Source organism: Cinclus cinclus, chromosome Z, assembly GCF_963662255.1.
Source record: "Cinclus cinclus chromosome Z, bCinCin1.1, whole genome shotgun sequence".
Taxonomy (NCBI): domain Eukaryota; kingdom Metazoa; phylum Chordata; class Aves; order Passeriformes; family Cinclidae; genus Cinclus; species Cinclus cinclus.
Window position 1 is genome coordinate 82,675,357 of NC_085084.1, and position 20,215 is coordinate 82,695,571.

At 37.9% G+C, this 20,215-nt stretch overlaps 1 protein-coding gene across 2 annotated transcripts in view; it reads left to right on the forward strand.

The window, feature by feature from the left end:
- ARK2N (arkadia (RNF111) N-terminal like PKA signaling regulator 2N) overlaps positions 1-20,215 on the forward strand; it is a 44,541-nt gene that overhangs the window by 15,411 nt on the left and 8,915 nt on the right. The window contains exon 3 of one of the 2 annotated variants that reach the window (XM_062512923.1): positions 18,235-18,417. The exons of the other annotated variant lie outside the window; for it this stretch is intronic. Coding sequence (XP_062368907.1) covers positions 18,235-18,417 — 183 coding nt within the window. The remainder of the gene's footprint in view (positions 1-18,234; positions 18,418-20,215) is intronic. 2 annotated transcript variants of the gene reach the window in all.

A 20,215-nucleotide genomic window follows, 5' to 3' on the forward strand; every position in this document is an offset into this window, starting at 1 on the left:
CAGCTGTCATGCTAAGTTAGATGAGTGACACTTGAGAAAAACCCAGGAGAGCTGCAGCTCTGTGTAAATTTGAAGACTGCAGTGTAATAACAAGACGTGGGCAAATTTTAAACAATCTGTTGTGAGGTTCCTGTGTGCTTTTGCACACCAACAAAGTGTAGAAATGGTAAATGGGAGGAAGGACTACCTTTGAATTCTGGATTTTTCAGATCTTTGTAAGCCTATATGAACTCATGTCAGTACTGTCAAATCCCCCTAGATGGTGATAATCTAATTCTTAAGATAAGTGGCCAGCTTTGCTTTAATATATAAAGCCCACAGCTTGGCAGCTGTGTTAGAAATGGCACGACATACCTCTTGCCTGTGTAACAGTAAGGCCCTGGCTGTTACTGCACTTATTCTGTGCTGTCAGCTCAACATGTCAGTGCATGACAAACCTGCTTAGCCTTATTCTAAGTTCTTTCAGATTTCAGCTGGTCACCTATTTTAGGATACAGATATGATGACACAGGTGCCCAAGCTATATTCACACCTACATTTTCAACATTTTAGATAAAGTTGTTAACATTTTCTTATGTCGTTAGGATCAATAATTTTTACTCTTACCTTTCCGACACATCTATGTTAAGATGTGAGGCAGCAAATTTTAGGGGCCTTCTTGTCATTTTATTAGTGTTATTTTATTAGCAAAAGAAAGTTGAATTCTTCAAGGTTTTTGTCTGCTGAGTCTGTTACGTTACTAGTCCAAGTGCTGTGGACAGGACTTTGTGTGAATTATTCTTGCAGAGAATATTATACCATAGAACCATCATCATATGGCACTCAAAAATAAAGTCCATAAAAATAAAAATACGTAAAAATAAACTTTTTTGCTTGCCAATTTTTACTGGGTTACATGCCTTTTTGCCTGCTGTGCTAGAAGTTTTTTATTTTTGAGAAAAATAGCTTTTACATAGGGCAAGAACATTTAAAGGAAAATTGCAATATTAAGTTGCTGAACTAATGCTTTCTAGCTGAATTATTTAAAATACTGCAGCAGATCTTACAAATACCTGATTTAACTGAGTTGATTATGGTGGATGATGCTGTCACCATGAAAACTGGCATTTTTCCCACACCTGCTAGGAAGCAGGTTGCACAAAGGAAGTAAATGTTTATTATTAGAATGTCTGGAAAAGGCATAATCTCCTCCTAAAGTTATTGTGTAGTGAACTTTTAATAGCGATCTAAAATTATTTTTACCAATTTAGTTGTTAGTCAGTCTTGTAGCTTTCACAGTTTTTGCCTTTTTATTTATAATGTTTACACTCTGGGCAATTTAAGCCTAATTTAAAGCCTGTTGAAGAAGACTTTTATTGATTTCTGGGACATGTTCTTCCCCACCTCTCAAGAAACCCCAAAACACATAGAATAAGTACCTCAGGTCAAAGTCATAAAAGTACTTTGTGACCCACTATGCCACCACATGGTATTTTCAGGTCTGCTTAGGTCTCTGAGGACCACTGTGGGGACCTGAAGCCACTCCAGGATATTTTTTGCATATCCCTGGATGCTTCTGTATTTGACTCTTGGTCCTGACCACGAAGTGTTTTTGGTGAAGGGATCCCATCACATGCAGAGTTTGACCATTAGTGATGATTACACCAATGCCTAGCTATACCTGCAGTACAAGAGTGCACAAACCATCCCAGTGGAGAGACACTAACATTTATTTTAGTTTCACAGCAAGTGTCATCTGCTCGGTGCTGAGTTCTGTTTAAGACATTAAAGGTTTGAGCTGCCCCCTTGGTGCGACAAGCCGTGATGTTTACCTGCCACATTGTGGTTTTCCTTTAAATAGAAATGGCTTTGCTTTGTGGGAAACACCTTGAAAGTTTGAGAGAAAAGTATCCTCTGTAGAGATAAGGATGTGGTTTGTCCAAAAAATGCATCCTGTGCTGCTTGTGGGTGAAGGAGACGTTGTGGTTTTCAGAGCTGCGGTCTGGTTGGACTCCCAGTGCTCCATCGCAGCGGTGGGTTCCCAGGCCATCTGCCATCCCTCTGCCTGGAGCTGGCAAAGGACTCAGTTCCTTTTTCTGGCTGGAAAGTCATTTTAGTGCACTTAGCAAAGCACCATGAATAGGCTCAAAACTGAGGGAGTGAACGTGTAGATAGAAAACAATACAGGGTATCAAAAGGCATTATTGGAATTTCAGGTCGCTAGTGTTCTCTGCACACAGTGGAAAGCTGAAAGGTTTTAATTCAGTGTCAGGACATAAGCATGAAAAACTTTTACCTTTCAATTTTAAAAGATTGTGATTGATGAAGATGAGTTTTTTACAGGCAGCATGTGTTTCCCTTAGTCTGCCTTTGGACATTCAGCTGCAGTCTTGGTTATTTACTCAACATCACTTATTTTCTATAATTTTTATTTTTAGTCTTCTGTTGCCTGAAAAACAGCTTTGCCAACAGAGATGCTTTAAAATTTTCAGTGACAGTTCATTTGGCCCTCATGGCAAAAATTAGACAGACTAGTAAGCTGTCAACACAGGTAGTGTTACAGCAGGCAGTTTGCTTGTGTGCGGTCTGAAAAATTAAATTGCCATATTTGAGAATACAGTTGTCTCGCATGTTGTGTCACTAAAACTCTTCCATTTAAATAGTGCAACAGCTTAAATAACCTTTTTGTTTAAGCCATCCACATCACTTCCTCTGAAATATGTTTGGCTAAATTTGTAAGGTAAAGAAAATGTTCAGTGAAATGCATGATGGTGATGATGCCGGGAAGTTACAAACAGAGCAGCTGTACAGTAGATAGGTATCTCTGCTGAACTTAAAGGTACTGTGGATTACAATAGTGGCAGGCTTGTTTTTCTCCTCAAGGAAGACTGAAGAGTCGATATTTTACTGGTGATATTTCAATACAATACTGTGATCTGCGCAGGAGCTCCACAGAATGTAAGTTTACGGTATTCCGAATGCATCCTGTGGTGTTAATTTACACCTGAAAATACAGGTTCAGTCTAAACTTCAGGGGTGTTCCTGAGAAGCTTTTCACTGATGCAGTCATAATCTTTGGCTCTTTATTTCAGAGAATGCCATGATTTTTGGATTATTGCAGATGAGGAACAATTTTTTACTGTTTAATGACTGAGCCTCTCTCTTGGCATTTAAGATTTTGCCATTCTTAAACACCACAGAAACATGGCATAGGTGTCCTGAAATAGATTCTGCTAGACTTCCTGCTGCAGTAGGAAGTTTTTCCTTTAAACAATTTTACATGTGATGCTGCAAATTAACTCTGAATGAAATTGGCATGCAAGCAAGTCTGGGAATCAGTATTTATTTGCTGTGTAAACACTTCTCTTTGGAAGAAGTAAGGGATTTTTAAAAATTTAAATAATACACAAAAATATTTTTCATTTTACCACCATTGTGCTTTCTACAACTCAGAAGAATCTGAATTGAAATGGGGATGACATATGTTTTTATGCTATCAGAAAAATCTGTCAAAAAGTTTGAGTGCTAATGTTAAAAAAGATGCATCTCACTTTGTTAAAAAAAGACAAGGCTTAAAATATGCAGTAAACCCAAAGAGATGGGCACAGGTTCCTTTCTCCTAAGAACTGTGCATAGATCTTGGATGAAGCATCTGTGAGGGATGAATTTGGTTCAAGTAACTCAGAATGACAATTACAGTTAATAGATGGGGAAAAGAATTAGTCTGCTAGGAATGATTTGCTGTAAGATACTAATTTGGAAGTGTCTGCAGCAGAATAACACACAGGAACCAACCACTGCTAGTTATAATGAAGATGAAGCGTATCTTACATTGTTATGTTGCTAGACTTCCTAAATTAAATTGCTTTGGCTTTGGTTATTACTTTGATTGTACTTAAGAGATCCCACGAAAAGACACCATTGAAGCATTTCTTAGGTGCCGTTTTGCTGGATTGCTATGTTGTCCTGAAAATGAGAGAGGAATCTTTGATTCTGACCCCTTTGTGACCTCAAATTTCTTCTTCTTTAAACTTGGCATAATTAAAAGAACTATAGTTTAAAGTTTATGGACAGAAGAGGGACCAATTAAATAAATTCTAACATTTTTAATATGTAATAATGCATTTTTAGGCTTGGGGTTTTTTTAACCCTAAAATAAAGATTGAATAAGGCTTGTTGTAGTAACTGCATGGGAAGCATTTAAAACATTGTTTTGCTCTTCTGTAAGTTTGAAATGCTCTTTGAATGATGCCTTTTAAAATTTGCATTGTAGGGCTATTTATATTTCAATACATACTTTATTCAGTTTACAAAACAATTTCATCAACTTTGACCATTCTAGTTCGTTCTTAACTTTAAAAACATGAGAAGATTGTCTCACTTAGCACCATCAATAGTTTTTATTTAAATTGCAATTAAAAATTAACATTATTTACTTGTATGTCTGTGGAAATCTGTTAGTTCCTTGAGTTTAAGATCTGCACTAAAGACAAATAAACAGAGTCATATTGGATGTTCAGTACTAGATCTCAATGAACAGAAAAATACTTCTTTTAGGGAGGAAAATTATTGAATATGCAAAAGGAGCCGTGTTTTAGGTAAAAAGGTACCATTTTGCTTAATTCTTTTCCAATTCAGATGCAGTTGGAGGGTTGTAAATTAGTTGCTATAAAGTAATTATTTTTCGCAGAGCACCTGAGTGCTGAATTTCCAGCATTTCTGATAGGCATATGGGTGAGAAAGATTTAAAAACCACTCTTCAGAAGTAAGAGAATAACGCTGGGCTTTGTTCAGTGGTTCCTGAAGGATCTGTGTATACCTCATTTCAACAGCTCCTAAAAAGAATGTAGTGTTTAAGTGATACTGTACTTTCATATACTCAGTGAAATCCCAATAAAGATTTAGTGCCTTAGGTTTTTATTAGTATTTACTTAGGTTGTGCAATGATTTCTCTCATTCTTAGGGTATTTTCTATTATTCTTAAGCTAGAGGGTGCCACAAGTTTCACGCTTAGGTATTAAATTTCCATATTCCATACCTTTGTGTAGTTTAATGTGATGCTTGTCTTGGTTTGGAATTACCTTAGGGAACGTTTGTGTGTTTGGATGGCATAATTCCTCAAACGGGTACAGAGCCTTATTTTCTTGGGGGTTTATTGCTTCCTAGATGATTCCTTCGTGAACTCTTTTAAATGTAGATTCCACTGCCTTTTGTTGTTGATATGTAGAGTAAGACCATGAGGATTGGCCTTCTCTCCTGACTGCTGCAGTTCTTCCTGATAGTCCCAAAGCCAGTTATTTCCACCATCCTTTTAATGGACATCCGGAAGCAGAAGAGTTTCCTTCCAACCATTGCCTGTTTTCTGCCTTGCCAGGGACTGGCAGTAGGAATGGTGGCTCAGGGCAGGGTCCTGGTTGGTGTGAGGCTGCTCAGGGCTCTGTGGCATGCAGGTGTCCCTGTGATGGAGCTGTGTCCATCACACCTGGCAGAGGCTGCTCTCCACTCCTGTGTCAGCACAGCACTCACATAACCCCCCCGGTGTTTTGGTGTTTTGTGTCATGTGTTCTCCTCTTCAGCATTCTGTGTGCTTCCCAAAATCAGGCCAAGAGCTTTGGGCCAATTCCACCTGTGTTTTTACAGCCCGTTTATAAAAACGTCTGAGTGTATAGATAAAATACACGTCATTATTCGGGTTTGTCAGTTAAAAAATAGCATTTTGGATTGCAGCTTATTAGGACTAAACATGTTGTTGTATGTTTTTTGACACCTTTACTTGAATTCGAAACAAATTGTAAGGGAACTGGAGTATTTTGGTAAAAAAAAGGCACCTTTGTGACAGAATTGTCTGAGACGTAGAATAAAAATAATTTAAATGCCAAAATTTCTATTATAACCTCAATGGATGTAAATTTTTGTTATAAGAGTAATGCTGGTGGTTAATATATGCTAATTCCTCTCCTGTTGTCATACCCAAGGGGCAGAATTAGAAAAGTTGTTTTCCTCAGTTAACATGCCTTAATAAACAATATTATGTTCTTACTTAACGATGTCTTATCAAATGGCCTCAATGTCTTTAAAGCTGGCTTCAGTCGTGCTGGGGGATCTGGAGGAGCGACCAGGGAAATTCCAGGATTGCTTGACAGGGGCACCGTGTGGGATAGGAACTGCATAGGCAATGTCCTGGAAGAGGCCATGAACTGCTTTGCCGAGATGCAGAGGCAGACAGAGGAGAAATTCCGCATGTGGATAGAAAAACTAACCCGTCTTGACACGGACGAAGAAAGCAAGCAACAACTGGAGCCCAGGGAACCTAAAATCCAACTAGTTGGCCAAAGAACCCCCCCTACCACACAGTCAGGGGCCTTTGTGCAGATGCCTGATAGCCAAGTACTTCCTCAGCAGCCGTTTAATTCGTACGTGGGCTATCAAAATGCCGATGCTGCGCTAGAGTTTCCAGCGACTTTTAATAACAATTTTCCACCTGTCTTTCCAGAGAATGGGAATATGGCAGACCCTGATCTGAATCAATCATAAACTTAAAAAAAAAAAAAAAAAAAAAAAAAAAAGAAATTAAAAAAAATCTGATCTTTGCAATCTTGATGTTATTTTGGATTCTGCTAAAAACGAGGTTTGCTTTTCTCTTTGTATGTGTTTTGTTTTGTTTTCTCTTTTGGGTTTTATTACCATGATATTGTTTGTTTTTCTTAATTTATAGTGAAAATATGTAGTTTAAAAAAAAACCACAGTATACCCACCTGCATGTGCCAGTACACACATATTAACACCTTTAAAAAGGTGTATGGGGGGAACCACCCTTAGCTTTCATCACCAAACTCGGGAAAATATAACTTAGAATCCTTGTCTAGATACCCCAAAAGCAGTAGGGCTGTGTTTGCTACAATAGGAGCATTCAGGGTATTCATCCAGATGCCCTTTTTGCATGTTAAAACATTTATATATGGAAATAAGTTTTATATTTAAAGTGGTAAAGCATCCTAGAGATTCAGATTAGATGCAAACCCATGACATTGCCTTAACTCTCTCTTTTGCAGCTTGAATATGCCACACATTAGCTTCTTCATTTTTAGGCAGAGTTAATAAAGCTTACCCTAAAAATTTAGCTGTCTATAACAAGCGTGCACAGCAGATTTAATTCCTTATTTTGTCTCCCATTGAGCAGTTAAACCTGTCCAGGGTTAAACCCTGTCCAGGGTTTTTATCAGTGTCACTGCTGTGTTGCATGTGGCATATTTGTGGAGGCAGCGTGCACGCCACGGGTACATGCATCTCAGTGTGCTTGGTTTGGGTGCAAGTCATCTCCACCAATTCCAGGTGTGTGCTCTGCTGTTCCCTGGGTCTCAGTGGGAAGAGATAAGCCCTCCTGGCAGTGTCTTTCTCTCCCATGAGTTGTCCCTAACCTCGCTTATCATCGGTCCCTAAGAGATAACTTTGGGGTGAGATGAGTCACCCCAACCTGCTTCCTCCTGTAAATACAGCCCAGCCACATCCTTCACACTGGAATAAAAACAATCCTGTCTGCCCTCAGATAAGCAGCCATCAGGGGATGGGTTGAGCCTGGGCACAGGAATTTGAAGGAAGGCTTGATAAGCAGACACTGTGGTGGTCTGATGGCTGCTGGCCTGGGTTAGACTGGACCACACATGAACGCCACAAAATCATCCTTCACTTGTGATGGGGATTGCCACAGCATCAGATTCATTTAAGCAAAGCAACACCTTGCTGTTCTGTGGGTTCTTTTTTTTGTACTAATAGTTATCCTGAATAGGCAGGCTTGAAACTGTGATGTTTAAAGTAGTGTTTCTTTAAACTGTATATTAGGAATATTTAATTCTTACTATTACTGCTACACACAGGGATTTTTTTGGTCACCTCTCCAATAAGGCCTTCCTTCATGTGAAGTAACTTCTCTGTAGCTACCAAAAAAATGTATATTTATCATCAGGTAGAATTTGATAGAAGTGTCTAATGGAAATGAAATCAAACTTTTTACAGTGGAAAATGAAAAGTTAGCAGTTTAAGTAAAGAAAACACTTAGGTCTCCTTTAGCTCAGTTACTCTGCTTTTTAAACAGCAGTCACTTCTTTCCTAATTATTTAGTTTGCATGCTTTTGCTCCTGTTGGGAGTTGCCACAGTATCTTCTGTAGGTCAGGCTTTTTTTTTACCCTCCCTGAAGTCAGTGGGAGTTTTTCCATCAATTTATGTGACAGCTTGGATCAAACCTGTAACAGGAACTCAAGGAATACTTTTTGTTATCAGTATAATATCAACACTGGTATTTTAACATTATTCTTGTCCTAGACTGACTTTTTTTTAAAGTATATGATTCTTTCATTTAAAAAAAATTAGATTAGAGATGTGTAATTTTCAGAGTAACTATCTGAAAGACTATGCTGGGGATAATTTTTAAGTACTGGGATAAAGTCTTTTCAGATCACCTTCATGCATAATTTTGATACAAAGATTTTGATACGAACTTGTTAGAAAATTCCCTTGTCTGAAATTATGTGCATTTCAGGTAAAACTTAAACAAGTTGTTCTATGTTTGATTGCAGTTTAAAAGCTTATCCTCATGTGTTTAAAAAGATCTTTCAGGAAAGAGTATTTGCTGATAAAACAACCCCACCAAAATGCATCCTTCTGGTGTTCACAAATATTTTTTATATATATATATATATATATATATATATATATATATATATATATATGTACACACACACACACACATATATATATAAATATGAATCTCTTTATGATGATGATAAGAGCAGAATATTTGAAAGCATGACAACTTTACAAATCTTCCCCTGCATGCAGAAGAAGCTTTTTGCAGTGACTGGTTTATTTTAATGTGTATGTCTGTAAGCATGCCCATAGTCTTCTTTGTAAAATAGTATAAATGGAGCAATTAGGTATTTCAGAACAAATTGTGTAAGAAGTTCAGTTGAACTTATGTATCTCTCAGACTGAAACACCGTGACATATGTATTTCATAAATGGATAATAACTTAATTAGGTATGTAGCTGGTAACATTTCTGCAAATCTTCAATGTATTGGTCAGGTAGTCTTTAAAAAATAAGGAAAAAAAAGAAAAAATATTGACATAATTCAGTGATAATAGATACATATTTCTGTTTGGTTACTGGAGGCAAAAATTTAAATATTTTATTTTTTCCATCACTGCTTACTGTTATTTTCAATGCAGGCAGCTGTGAACATAAAAGAACAAGCAGAGGATGAGAGAAGTTTAGCATACAGACTTTAAAGCTGTACTCTTTCTAGGGTAAAATTATCTCAAGGCTCCTAGAAGACTGAGGAAATAGTTCCTATTAGATATAATTTTAACCTAATTTCCCCATGAAAGCTACCTAGCTGAAGGCTAAAAACACTTGTGCAAGATCAGTGGCCGTAAATTGTTTTGTAAATGATAAATAATGTTTTCTTTTGCCACTCCTTCCACTTGGCTCAAAACTGGAGCCAAATCTTTTGTCACAAACCCTCTCTTTGAAATGAAAAGTGTGTACTTATGTGCACAGCTGGGTATCTGCTCCATGAGCTGGTTTTCCATCTGAGGGATTATGTTTGGCTTGAAGCTGAGAGGGGAACTCCACCTTCCTATTGTTCAGATGTAGCAGATCAGGAAATTTGGCCATAAACAGGAGCATTTCTCTTCTTGCTCTGTATTCTGAATCTGGGAGGTGCAGAGCCCTGAAGAAGCCAAACTCCAGGTACCAACACTAGTGATGAGTCTGTGTTTTAACTGTGTGTGACGGTCTTTGGCATCTCTTTCACAAAACAGGTTCCCAAAACATTGTTTCAGATTTTTTTTTTTTTTTTGCCTCCTGGGAGTATTTTCATTGTATTTTTATGACATGACTGCAGTTGAGTTTGTCATGATTTCCATTACAAGCTCTTATTTTGAAAGGGCTTCGACTAGAAACCCTCAGGGAGTTAAAATTTCTTCAGATGAAATTTTAACATAAATTTTTATCTTACCCATTCTGTATCTCATGGAAACAGTCTGACTTATCTAAGACTACTTTAGGACTATTGGAAGAAAACTCATCTACTTTTCAACCCTGAGTTAAATTTCAAATGTATGCTTATGCTCACATCTCATCCAAGTACTTCAAAACCACCAAGTTTAACAAGTAGGCGAGAAATCAGTAGGAATTTTTCACAGACGTGGAGAACCATGATAATTTAGAGATAACAGATCTTTTAGAGTTTCTCTAATTGCCCCAGGATTTATAGTTCAGAATGGTGTAAAGAAACATTTTATTTCCTTTAAGGAATTTTACTTATGGTTTGAAAAGGTCAGATGCATCGAGTCAGGTGTAAACTGGTGTAATTCCAGGGATGATGGTGCCAGTTCAGACCTAACTGGCCTGTTCACAGAATTGTGGAATGGTTTGGGTTGGAAGGGACCTTAAAGTTCCTCCACTTCCACCCTCCTGCCAAGGGACACCTTCTGCTACCCCAGGTTGGTCCAAGCTCCGTCCGACCTGGACACTTCCATGGGTGGGGCAGCCAGAGCTCCTCTGGTTCAGGCTCCTGTATGATCACTTTAAATATTGAATTGTATGTTTGCAGTGTGGCAGCTGTTCCAGCTAGGAGCAGTGGAGCGCCTGTACGACCCCAGAGTTGGGATTTAGCAGCAGGTGAAACACAGCCAGTTTTGGTTTCACATTTTTTTGTGCAACTGCAAAAGAAGTAAGCCTTTATATAAAGGCTCAGTTTAAATTTCACTAAATGTCAAACTGACATTGCAGTAAAAGGATTTCCTTCTAGAATCAGTCCCTTTTTAGGAGTACAGGGGCTTCAGTGTGAAGTGTTTTTGCAGGCTTGCCTGCAGGTTCTTGCCAAGGCATTCATGCTCTTTTCAGTGGGGTTTGGTAGGGAAGGTTATTAGGAATAAATACCTGAATGGTCAGGTTTTATTTAAAAAAATGATCATACAACATAAAACAAACTCAAGGCAATGAAACTTTTTTCAGATTTTCTATTGCAAAAATAGTGCAGGGGAAAAAAAAAAAGAGGCAAAATGTAAAACTTTCAGTGTCATTTTTAACAGTACCAGGACAAAATAATTCAGGCAGAAATACACATCTATTTTTTTAAAATCAATGTCTTAGTGTTTGTGCGGGATTGTTGGGTTATTTTATCTGAGCTGCTAGGGTAAAGACTGGAAAAGCAATCAACTTCAATGAAATGGGATTATATTCGGCAGTTATGTTACAAATTTGAACATATTTATAATCACTGTTTTCTCATTTAATATATGTTGTCTCTTTCTGTATCCACATACTGTATCTGGATAAATTTATAAATTATATTTCAAGGGCATTAAGAAATTAAACCTTAGTCCCATTGATAGCAGAAATTTTCTACTGGTTTTAATGGGGCTAGCATTTAATCTCATTAAAAATTGAATTTATTCTGCAGTTTTTTTGTCCAGAGAATCCTCCAGCTGACCTTGAGGAGAATCTTGAGGGGGTGTGTAATTCAGGACAGTTTAGTAGATGTTTTTAAAATAATGGGGGTCTGCACTGTGACCACTGCAGTTACACGCGTTAGAACAAATGCACTGTGTGATTTGTACTGTAGAAGCCAAAATAATCAGGCTAATTGGTAGAGATGGACAATACCTTGAAAAACACGAAGCCAGAAATTGGTCTTTCTCACAAATTTCATTAGTCTTGCTGTTTGGTCATCAAAATGAAGGCACATGGAAAAACAGGCTTATTAAGTTAGGAGGGGTTTCAAGAGCAGCACGATGGAGCAGGGGATTGGTCTGGTCCATCAGAGGCTGTATCACTCCTTCCATGGAAAAGTGCTGTTTGTGCTTGGGAAAGTGGGATGTTTTGTGCAGAGGTGCACATTTGCTGCCTTTTCCTGATGGAAGTTGTATTAACACAGGGAGTTATTTACTCTTTTTAACCGCCATGGCTATGTAAGGGTGTAACAGTTTCCAAAACCCTCCTGAGACGCTTCTCCAGGTAAAACTGGGGAAGAGATCTGGTTGAGATACCTGCTACCATAATTATTGCATTGTTAGGCAGCATCCCAGAAAACAACTCCTGTAATGAGATACAAAGTTGATGGCACTTCCCAGTATTCTCAGTCCATAGCCATATTCCATGTGCCTTTGCTTAATGCACAGTGAAAAATGCTTTATTATCTTCATTCATAATTTGGTAAATTAAGTCCAAGGTATTTTCCATCTATTCATCAAAAAGCCTGAAAGTATGAATGTTGTTCAGCAAGACTTGAATTTTTGAGATTTCTTTTCATGTGATAAATTAAAAAGTATCAAGCCTGAGAGCAGATAATAATTTGATCATGTTGTTTTGATTTTATTTTATTATTAAGGTTTAAAAAAAACACCAAACAGAAAAGCTTTACTGTGTGAAATGAAGGAAAATATCAGGAAAATTCACTGATAAAATTCACTTTATGATTTTAGAGAGAATGTTGTTACACTGCTATTGTTTTTTATTGTATTTACAATGTATTATTTGCTTAACCCTGTAAATTTTGAAATGTAACTACTGTGACCTGGAATAAATAAATAAATCTAAATAGCGATGAAGTGTTTCATGTTGCTAAACAGTACAAAAAAAGCACAGATCTCCATCTCCCACTCCCCTTTGGGAATTGTTTCAGGGTTCAGGTAGTTTGTGCCATTTGAATTGCATGTACTTTTGAAATGGCAGGTCTGGGTCATGTTTTAATTAATGCCAGGTTTGTATTGCTTATCTGTCATTTCACCCTGTAGTTTTGTGTATCATTACTTTCTCTTTGGATAAGTAACTGATGTGTCCACTGTAAAGTTATTTTGGCAACTCACTTCTGGTAAGTCTTTTAGGTTTTGGCACACAAAATACAATTATTTTGATTATGATCATCTGACCTTTAAATTTATATAGGCAATAAAGTCCATTCCATGTTTTTGTAACCTGGAAGTAAATGGGAGTTACCTCTTAAATTTAAGCATTAAGTGTAAAGGAGGGCATTCTTAGATATTTCATTACTTTAAAATGTCTCAGTATTCTCATTTGTTCCATAGAAATAAATTCAATTAGAGTAGTGATGCTGAGTCCATCAGTGCCCAAGTTCACAGCCAAGGGGTGGAGGTGAGGCTGTGTCTCCTGGGGTTTTCTGTGCAGCCTTTTTACCAATTGCACCTTTCCCAAAAGCATTCCTAAGCACTGCTTCTAAACTCCTTGAACATTCACCAGTTAAAAATAGCCCAGTAATTGGAAGGGAATGTTGTTTTCAGCCAGGTTGAGCTCCTTTGCTCCTTTGCCTTGAGCAAGCTGCAGGTTGCTGCCTGCCTCAGTTTCCCCATGGACAAAAGAGGTTAATAACAACCTCGGAGCTTTCCAGGATGCACTAATGGAGAGCTTTTTGTAAGAACAAAGTGCTGGAATTATTGTTGCTGTTATTACTGTACTGTTCTCTGTATCTTAAAACATGGGGTGATATTTATACCTAAAGCTCTGCGACTCTTCCTTGCAGAGACACTGATGGCTCCAGAGGAGAATTCAGACCACTGAAATTAGGCTTTTAATTTTGGATTTATTTTAATCAGGATAGTCCTCTGGAGATTTCAGTCTTTTTTTCCTCAATTTGTAGAGGAAAAGTGGCAAATTTTAAATCCCATCCCTGAGGCTGGAATTTATCTTGTGGAGCTCTTGTAAAATTCAAGTGCCTGGGCTGAGGTGGTGTCTAAGCTTTTTCTCTTTGCTGGGGAAGGAGGGGAGGTGATGCTCTTGATGCTTCAAGCTGTGATTTCCAGGCTGAGGTTATCTGACTCTGAACTTGCTCTCTCTGGCTGCTGTGGGAAGGAGTTTAGGTGATGAGCTCTGCTCAGCCTGCCTAAATGTGAGAGATGAAGAGAAAAAATAACTTGCAATCATAGAATGCTTTGGGTGGAAAGAGACTTTAAGGCTTATCCCATTCCACCCCCTTACATGGCAGGGACACTTCCCACTGTCCCAGGCTGCTCCCAGCCCTCTCCAACCTGTCCTTGGACACTGCCAGGGATCCAGGGACAGCCACAGCTGCTCTGGGCACCCTGTGCCAGGGCCTGCCCACCCTCCCAGCCAGCAATTCCCAATTCCCAATATCCCATCCATCCCTGCCCTCTGCCAGTGGAAGCCATTGCCCGTGTCCTGTCCCTGCATGCCTTGTCCCCAGTCCCTGTCCAGCTCTTCTCTGGGCATGGCAGGGGCTCTGAGCTCTCCCTGGAGTCCAAACACCTGCAGCTCTCAGCCTGTCTCTGCAAATTCAAAGGACTTAATTCCCCACTCAGGTTCTTCCAGCTAACATCTTGTGTTTTTAATATCTTGTGTTTCTTTTGCAATGATAAACAGCCCGTGCAGTGCAAAGGAGCAGTGCTTCTTGTGGAATGACTGCTTTTAACCTACAGCTGAAATTTTATGCTTGAGTTCCCCTTTTTGCTTGTGCTGCCATTATAGTGAAATAAGGGGTAATAGGAGTGTGGATCTTAGAGCATGGGTTAGGTTAGGCTGCTGAGTGTTGTGATGTGGCTCTAAGAAAAGCAAGGGAGCGGGTAGCAGATGAGAAGTGATTCGATTTTCTGTGTTGCAACTTTAAAATGAGAATTGGTTATATGTAGACCTGGATTTGTGCATGTGACTTCTGATTCAGTTGTTTGGAGTGGAATTAGTTTTGATGAACTGTGTAAATTAAGGGAGAATTGGACACTTGGAAATGCTGTCCCCATGATGACCTCTGCCTCTGAATTCTTTGGGGAAGAAAAAAAGAAAGCAGACTTTCCCTCCCCCCTTATAGCATTAAATGTCAACAGCTGTATTTTGCTGCTGGTACTTATTAACTTTCAGCCTTGCCTTTTTCAAGCATTTAGTGCTTTAGAAATGAATTAATGCTTGTCACCAGGGAAATGTACTTTTTCCAGCTACCTTGGGTCCTCAAAACATGTAATATTTCTAAAGTAGATAGTTTAAATTACTGACCAGGGAACCTCCTAACTGTTCTGTGTTAAGTCTTGGTTCTGACATGGTTTGTCTTCATGTCTGTTTTTTAATCTGTTGAAATCCTCTTAGAGTTAATAATTACATGTAGTGTCTCTATTATAAAGAAAAGATGATGAATTACACCTATTGTTGTAGTTAATCCTTTTTACCTTTTCAACCTGAAAGCATTTCTTCACTTTATTTCCTATCTGAAGCCAATTGTCATTATTTCTTGGTACCATACATTCACTTTGCATCACATCACTGGATGATCACATACTTGGCTAGGGAAGTATTATTTATTTCCAAATGTAACCACTCCTGTCCCATCCATGCAGCACTGGAAAGGAAACAGGCTTTTGGGAACAGAGGATTCTTCAAAGCTGTTTTTTTATATGCCTTCATTGCAACTTTCATCTAGCTGTTGCCTGCAACTTCTTTATTGTTTGGTTTTGTGTGGGTTTTGTTGACTTTTTTTTTTTTTTAAACACACAAGCATTTATGCTTATTACTTTTTTTATAAATATGGGGAATCTGAGAATTTGTTGTAATTTGATGGCCATTAGCTTGACTTTGTTAGTCATTTACTGATGATAGGTGTGGATAAACCTGGTGTTGGGGGCCTTTCCAAATTTCCAGATCAAATCCTGAAAGGCAAGGCTGAGAAATGCAAAAATACATCTCTGCTGTGATTGCTTTGTAAATAGGCAGCTTGTTTGGGGTTCTTTTTTCCAGATTGTTAAATTTGTGGCTATTACCCTGACAAATATAATTACAGTATGTAAGTTATATTGAAAATATTTTTGTCTGTTTGATGTATACTGAATTTAAGCTAAGTTATAAGGTGTGCTCTTTGGAAGTGTGGAAGATACAAGAGTGGAGCTACAGATAACAAGTTTATGCTTGTATTTCCTACTGATGAAGACTTTCACACAAGTTATTTCTATGGGTAGGTGATGAGAATATCACTCTGCATGTATATACATTTATTATACATTTTTGCATGATTATACATGTAGGAGTGGTACAATTTTGACTTGAGACTATTGGTACCTTTTGTCCAAATACAATCTTACTTGTGTAGACACGTCTATCTAAAAATTAAATTTCGCTTCTGCTTTCTGAGTTCTGAGTCAGAAGCAAGAGAAACAAAGGCCTGAAGGAACAGTCCAGAGCTCCTGAAATCTTGGATAACCTCCTGAAAAAAATGGTCAAATAGTCAATATTGTACTTGACCCTCGTATCTTCTGCACTCGACTGTTTATTTTTACAGCTCACATTATATATGTTCACGCTGAACTCTGATGATAAGACTGAGAGAAAACATGCCTCCCATGATTCAGTCCAGCCCTAACTTCTGCGTGTAATTTAATCATCAGCTGTCACAAATAATTAACTGAACATCAGCCAGCTTAATTCCGAACTCCGTATTCCATTATTTTGTAATTGCTTTTTAAAAAGACGAAGAATGCCTTCCAGTTAATTATCAGGAATTCTGTTCCAGTCACAATCATCAGTGTTTCATGTTGCGAACAGTTTGGTCTTTAATACATTGGCATTTAACTACTCATTTATTTTTGTTGGGTCTGTTTTAAGTTCGTAATGTAACATTGTTTCACGGAATTGTTGTTTTGGAGGCAGGTCTGGTCCGAAATATTTTGTGAATTTCTTCATACCTTGTTGCAAAACTGATCTTTAGTACGACTTAAGCCAAATGTCACTCTCTGATGAACTGTGTTGCTAATCACAAAGTAGGGGTTTCTGAAAATAGTCAGTTGAATTTTATTTCAGGCACCAAGTTGCTAAAAACACCCCATCCAAAAAAGCCCCTAAAACCAAAATCCACTCTAAAAACCTCAGAAAAACAGCTATTTGGAGAAGTAAATTTGAAACTTCTAGTTCATTATGTTCTTTCTGTCTTCAACAGCCGCTTAAACTCTGAAACCAGTTTTTCCTAAGGCTTTTCATTCTGTTCTTTATCGCCTTGAAAGATTTCATTAGTCATTTTGTAACTCTGAAAGTCCTATCTTCCTGAACGCATTCTTAGTTTATGATTATTTTATATTATCCTGTACAAGTTGTACCCTCCATGTATCCAAGAACTTCCTTGGAGTTAAAGAATTGCAGAGATGCTGAGCTTTGGCCCAGCCTGTGTTTCTGTCTCATCCTCATTTGTGTGGATGAGGCCTTGGTCCAAACAAAGTTTTGATTCTCTTGTTTGGGGAGGGGAGCTCCATCCACTTTTCATCCACACTGAGTCAGTGAGCTGCATATGGGGCAAGGCATTTGAGCTAAAACACTCACATCCTCTCAGAATTACATTATTTATCCATTCTCTCTGCTTCCACATCAATCTTTGTCTTGAATTTGCCTGTTTTTTTTTTCTGAGTCTCTTCTGTTTCTAGCATGCTTTCCAATTATAAGTGATTTTCATTCATCACATAGAATTTAGTTGATCTTAACAAAACAGATCAAAAATAGTTTTTTGTTATTCCTCAAGGACAGATTTCAGAATCACGTGAGCAATTTTATCTCTCTCTTTCCTTCTTCATTATGATGGCCAAAAATTCATATGGCAATCATGTTGAATGAAAAGCATATTTATCACTGCACAGTATAATTTTGTTTCTTGTTATTCTTGATCTGAAAAACCCCCAGCAAATACCACCAAAAACCATTTCAATTTTGAAAAATCCCCCTGCCTTTGACAGGTGAATGTTATGAAAGGAAATTCATTAGATTCATTGCCACTGAATCAGTTTTATGAAAAAGTTACTTTTATTCCATCAACCCCATGTTAATGTAAGCTGTCACTTGACTTCTGTTAAATTCTCTAGATAGATATCTTGTCTGCCCAATTTAATGTCCTGTAATTTATATATTTTTTTTTTTTATGAACTGGAGGTTCTATCCCTTAAAGACTTGTAAATGTAACATTGTCAGATATGGATATGTTTATATGTTAATGTAAAAGACAGTACACAAATAACTGGTACTCTGATAAACGTGTTTCTGACACTTGTGTTTTCTGTGTATGCAAAGATCAAAATGTCTCTGTAATCGCAGGCTATGTTCATTAAGTGAAGTTTAATAATTCATACAATTTACCACTATGTAACTTTAAGAGCTTCATGTAGGGTGTTGCATTAATCCTTAAACAAATTATTTGTACTTTTTGAGTTGTCTTTTGGTCTGTTCTGATTTCTAACCCATGTTGCTTTTCTCCCCTGCAGATGGACCCCCTGTTGTGGCTCACTATGATATATCAGACACAAACTCAGACCCAGAAGTGGTAAATGTGGACAATCTCTTGGCAGCTGCAGTAGTTCAAGAGCACAATAATTCTTTAGGAAATCAAGACTCAGGATCTGCCTGGAGAGCCAGAGGGCTGATGAATGAAATGAGTGCTGATGCAGGTTTGTTTAAATTCTCTGACATTTGTGCCAGCATTGCAGTTGGTGTCTCTCCCTTTCTTGTTTTCGGTATTTTTATAGTTTAATAGCTGTAAAAGCTCCCTATATGGATTTTGTGAGAGGACAGGACAACTGCTTATTAAAAAGGTCTGACATTTACTCCAAAATACAAGTGATAAAAATTGACAAATATTCCTGCAATATTTTTTTACACTAATTTTCCTAACTAGTTTTCTTATTGTTATTTTCTTTCTAATTACTACAAACTCATAGGTCTTGGATTTTGGTGGTTTTTGGTTTTTTTTTTTTTTGGTTTTTTTTTTTTTTTTTTTGTTTTTTTTGTTTTTTTTTGCTTTTTAATGATAGTGACCTAATCTTGTTACTGAGTGACTGATTATAACAACCCATGCCACCAGCTAGTCAATTGGTCCTAATCTCATTTCCAGTATTGGGATTGCCTGTGTATGACTTTAAATTTGTCTCTTATTATCTATAAAATGCAAGCATTAGTTCTTCCCACATTCCATCTGCATTTCTAATCCTTAGAAAACTGGACAGTGTTTTGGATATTAGCAGGGATTATTTTCTATCAGCTTCATCCCACAGCCTTTTGAACCAACATTTTACTTCCTTTCCACCCTTAACTCCCATGTTAGGATTGCAGGCTGCATAAGACACATAAATCTTGCCTGCCATGGTGGAACACAACAGGTTTGTGTTTCATGCTGTGTTTCCCAAAGGTCTCCTGCCACAGGGCACCCACAGGGGGAGTTTTGTGGTGGCTCTGAGCTGCTTTTCACTGTCTGTAAGGCTTAAAGAAACACAATTAGGTGGTGCTTTGTAAAGAGATGCTCCATTACTAAGGAGTCTACAAGTCCACAATTTGAGTATGAGAATCTTGTGCCTTATTTTCACTGTGGTCTGTGGCTGGATGTTGTCCCAGCCTTTTTGAAGCTTGCCTTTGTTTTCCAAACTCACTGGTATTTTTTGCAGGACAGCAGCTGACTGATAGCTATTTGACCTCTAGCAATCCCAATCCTTTATTAAGGGATTTATTAAACAATTAGAACAGCTGAAATCACCTGCATTGCATAGCATTAATGGATCAGTACATCAAATTAATGTAAGGAAATAAAAAGTATTGTTTCTTACCAAGCTTTCTGCCACTTTTCTCTTAAAATGCTTCAGTGCAGGTAGAATTTTTTTTCCTTTCTCTGCATATATCCAAGTGGACTTGCAGGTAGAAGGAAACTGGAAACATCAAGAGACTTCTTCATCCCTGAGAATGTTCATATGGATTTGTTACTGGTGCTGTGGCCATGTCAGCAGCTAAAAGGATTAACCTCTTTTTTTGATCATGCATAACCTTACCCTGCAGCCTCTGTACACATCTGACTGCACCTTGGCCAGTGCTGGCCTTTTCCTACCAGGTCTATGTTTGCACATTTGGAAAACAGAATTTTCAAATCTTGCATTTGGTTCACAGGTGTAATCTTCAGCCAGTATCTAGTTTAGCAGACCTTAAAGAATGTGTTCCCAAGGGACGAAAACAACATAAGCAGCTCTAGCAAAGTGAAAAATCTCATTGCACTATCACATCTTTGTGCATGGGCAAACAGTTGGGGCTGTTTTTCTAGCCCTGGTGGTGTAGGGCAAACAAAACATCACTTTGGGCATCAACTAATGTTCGTGCAAAGAAATGAACAGCATGGGCGTGTTACTGGGCATGAAATTTGTGTGGCCAGAGGCTGTAAATCTGTCTGTCTGTGCTATAATCCTGATTAACACTCAGCTACTCTTG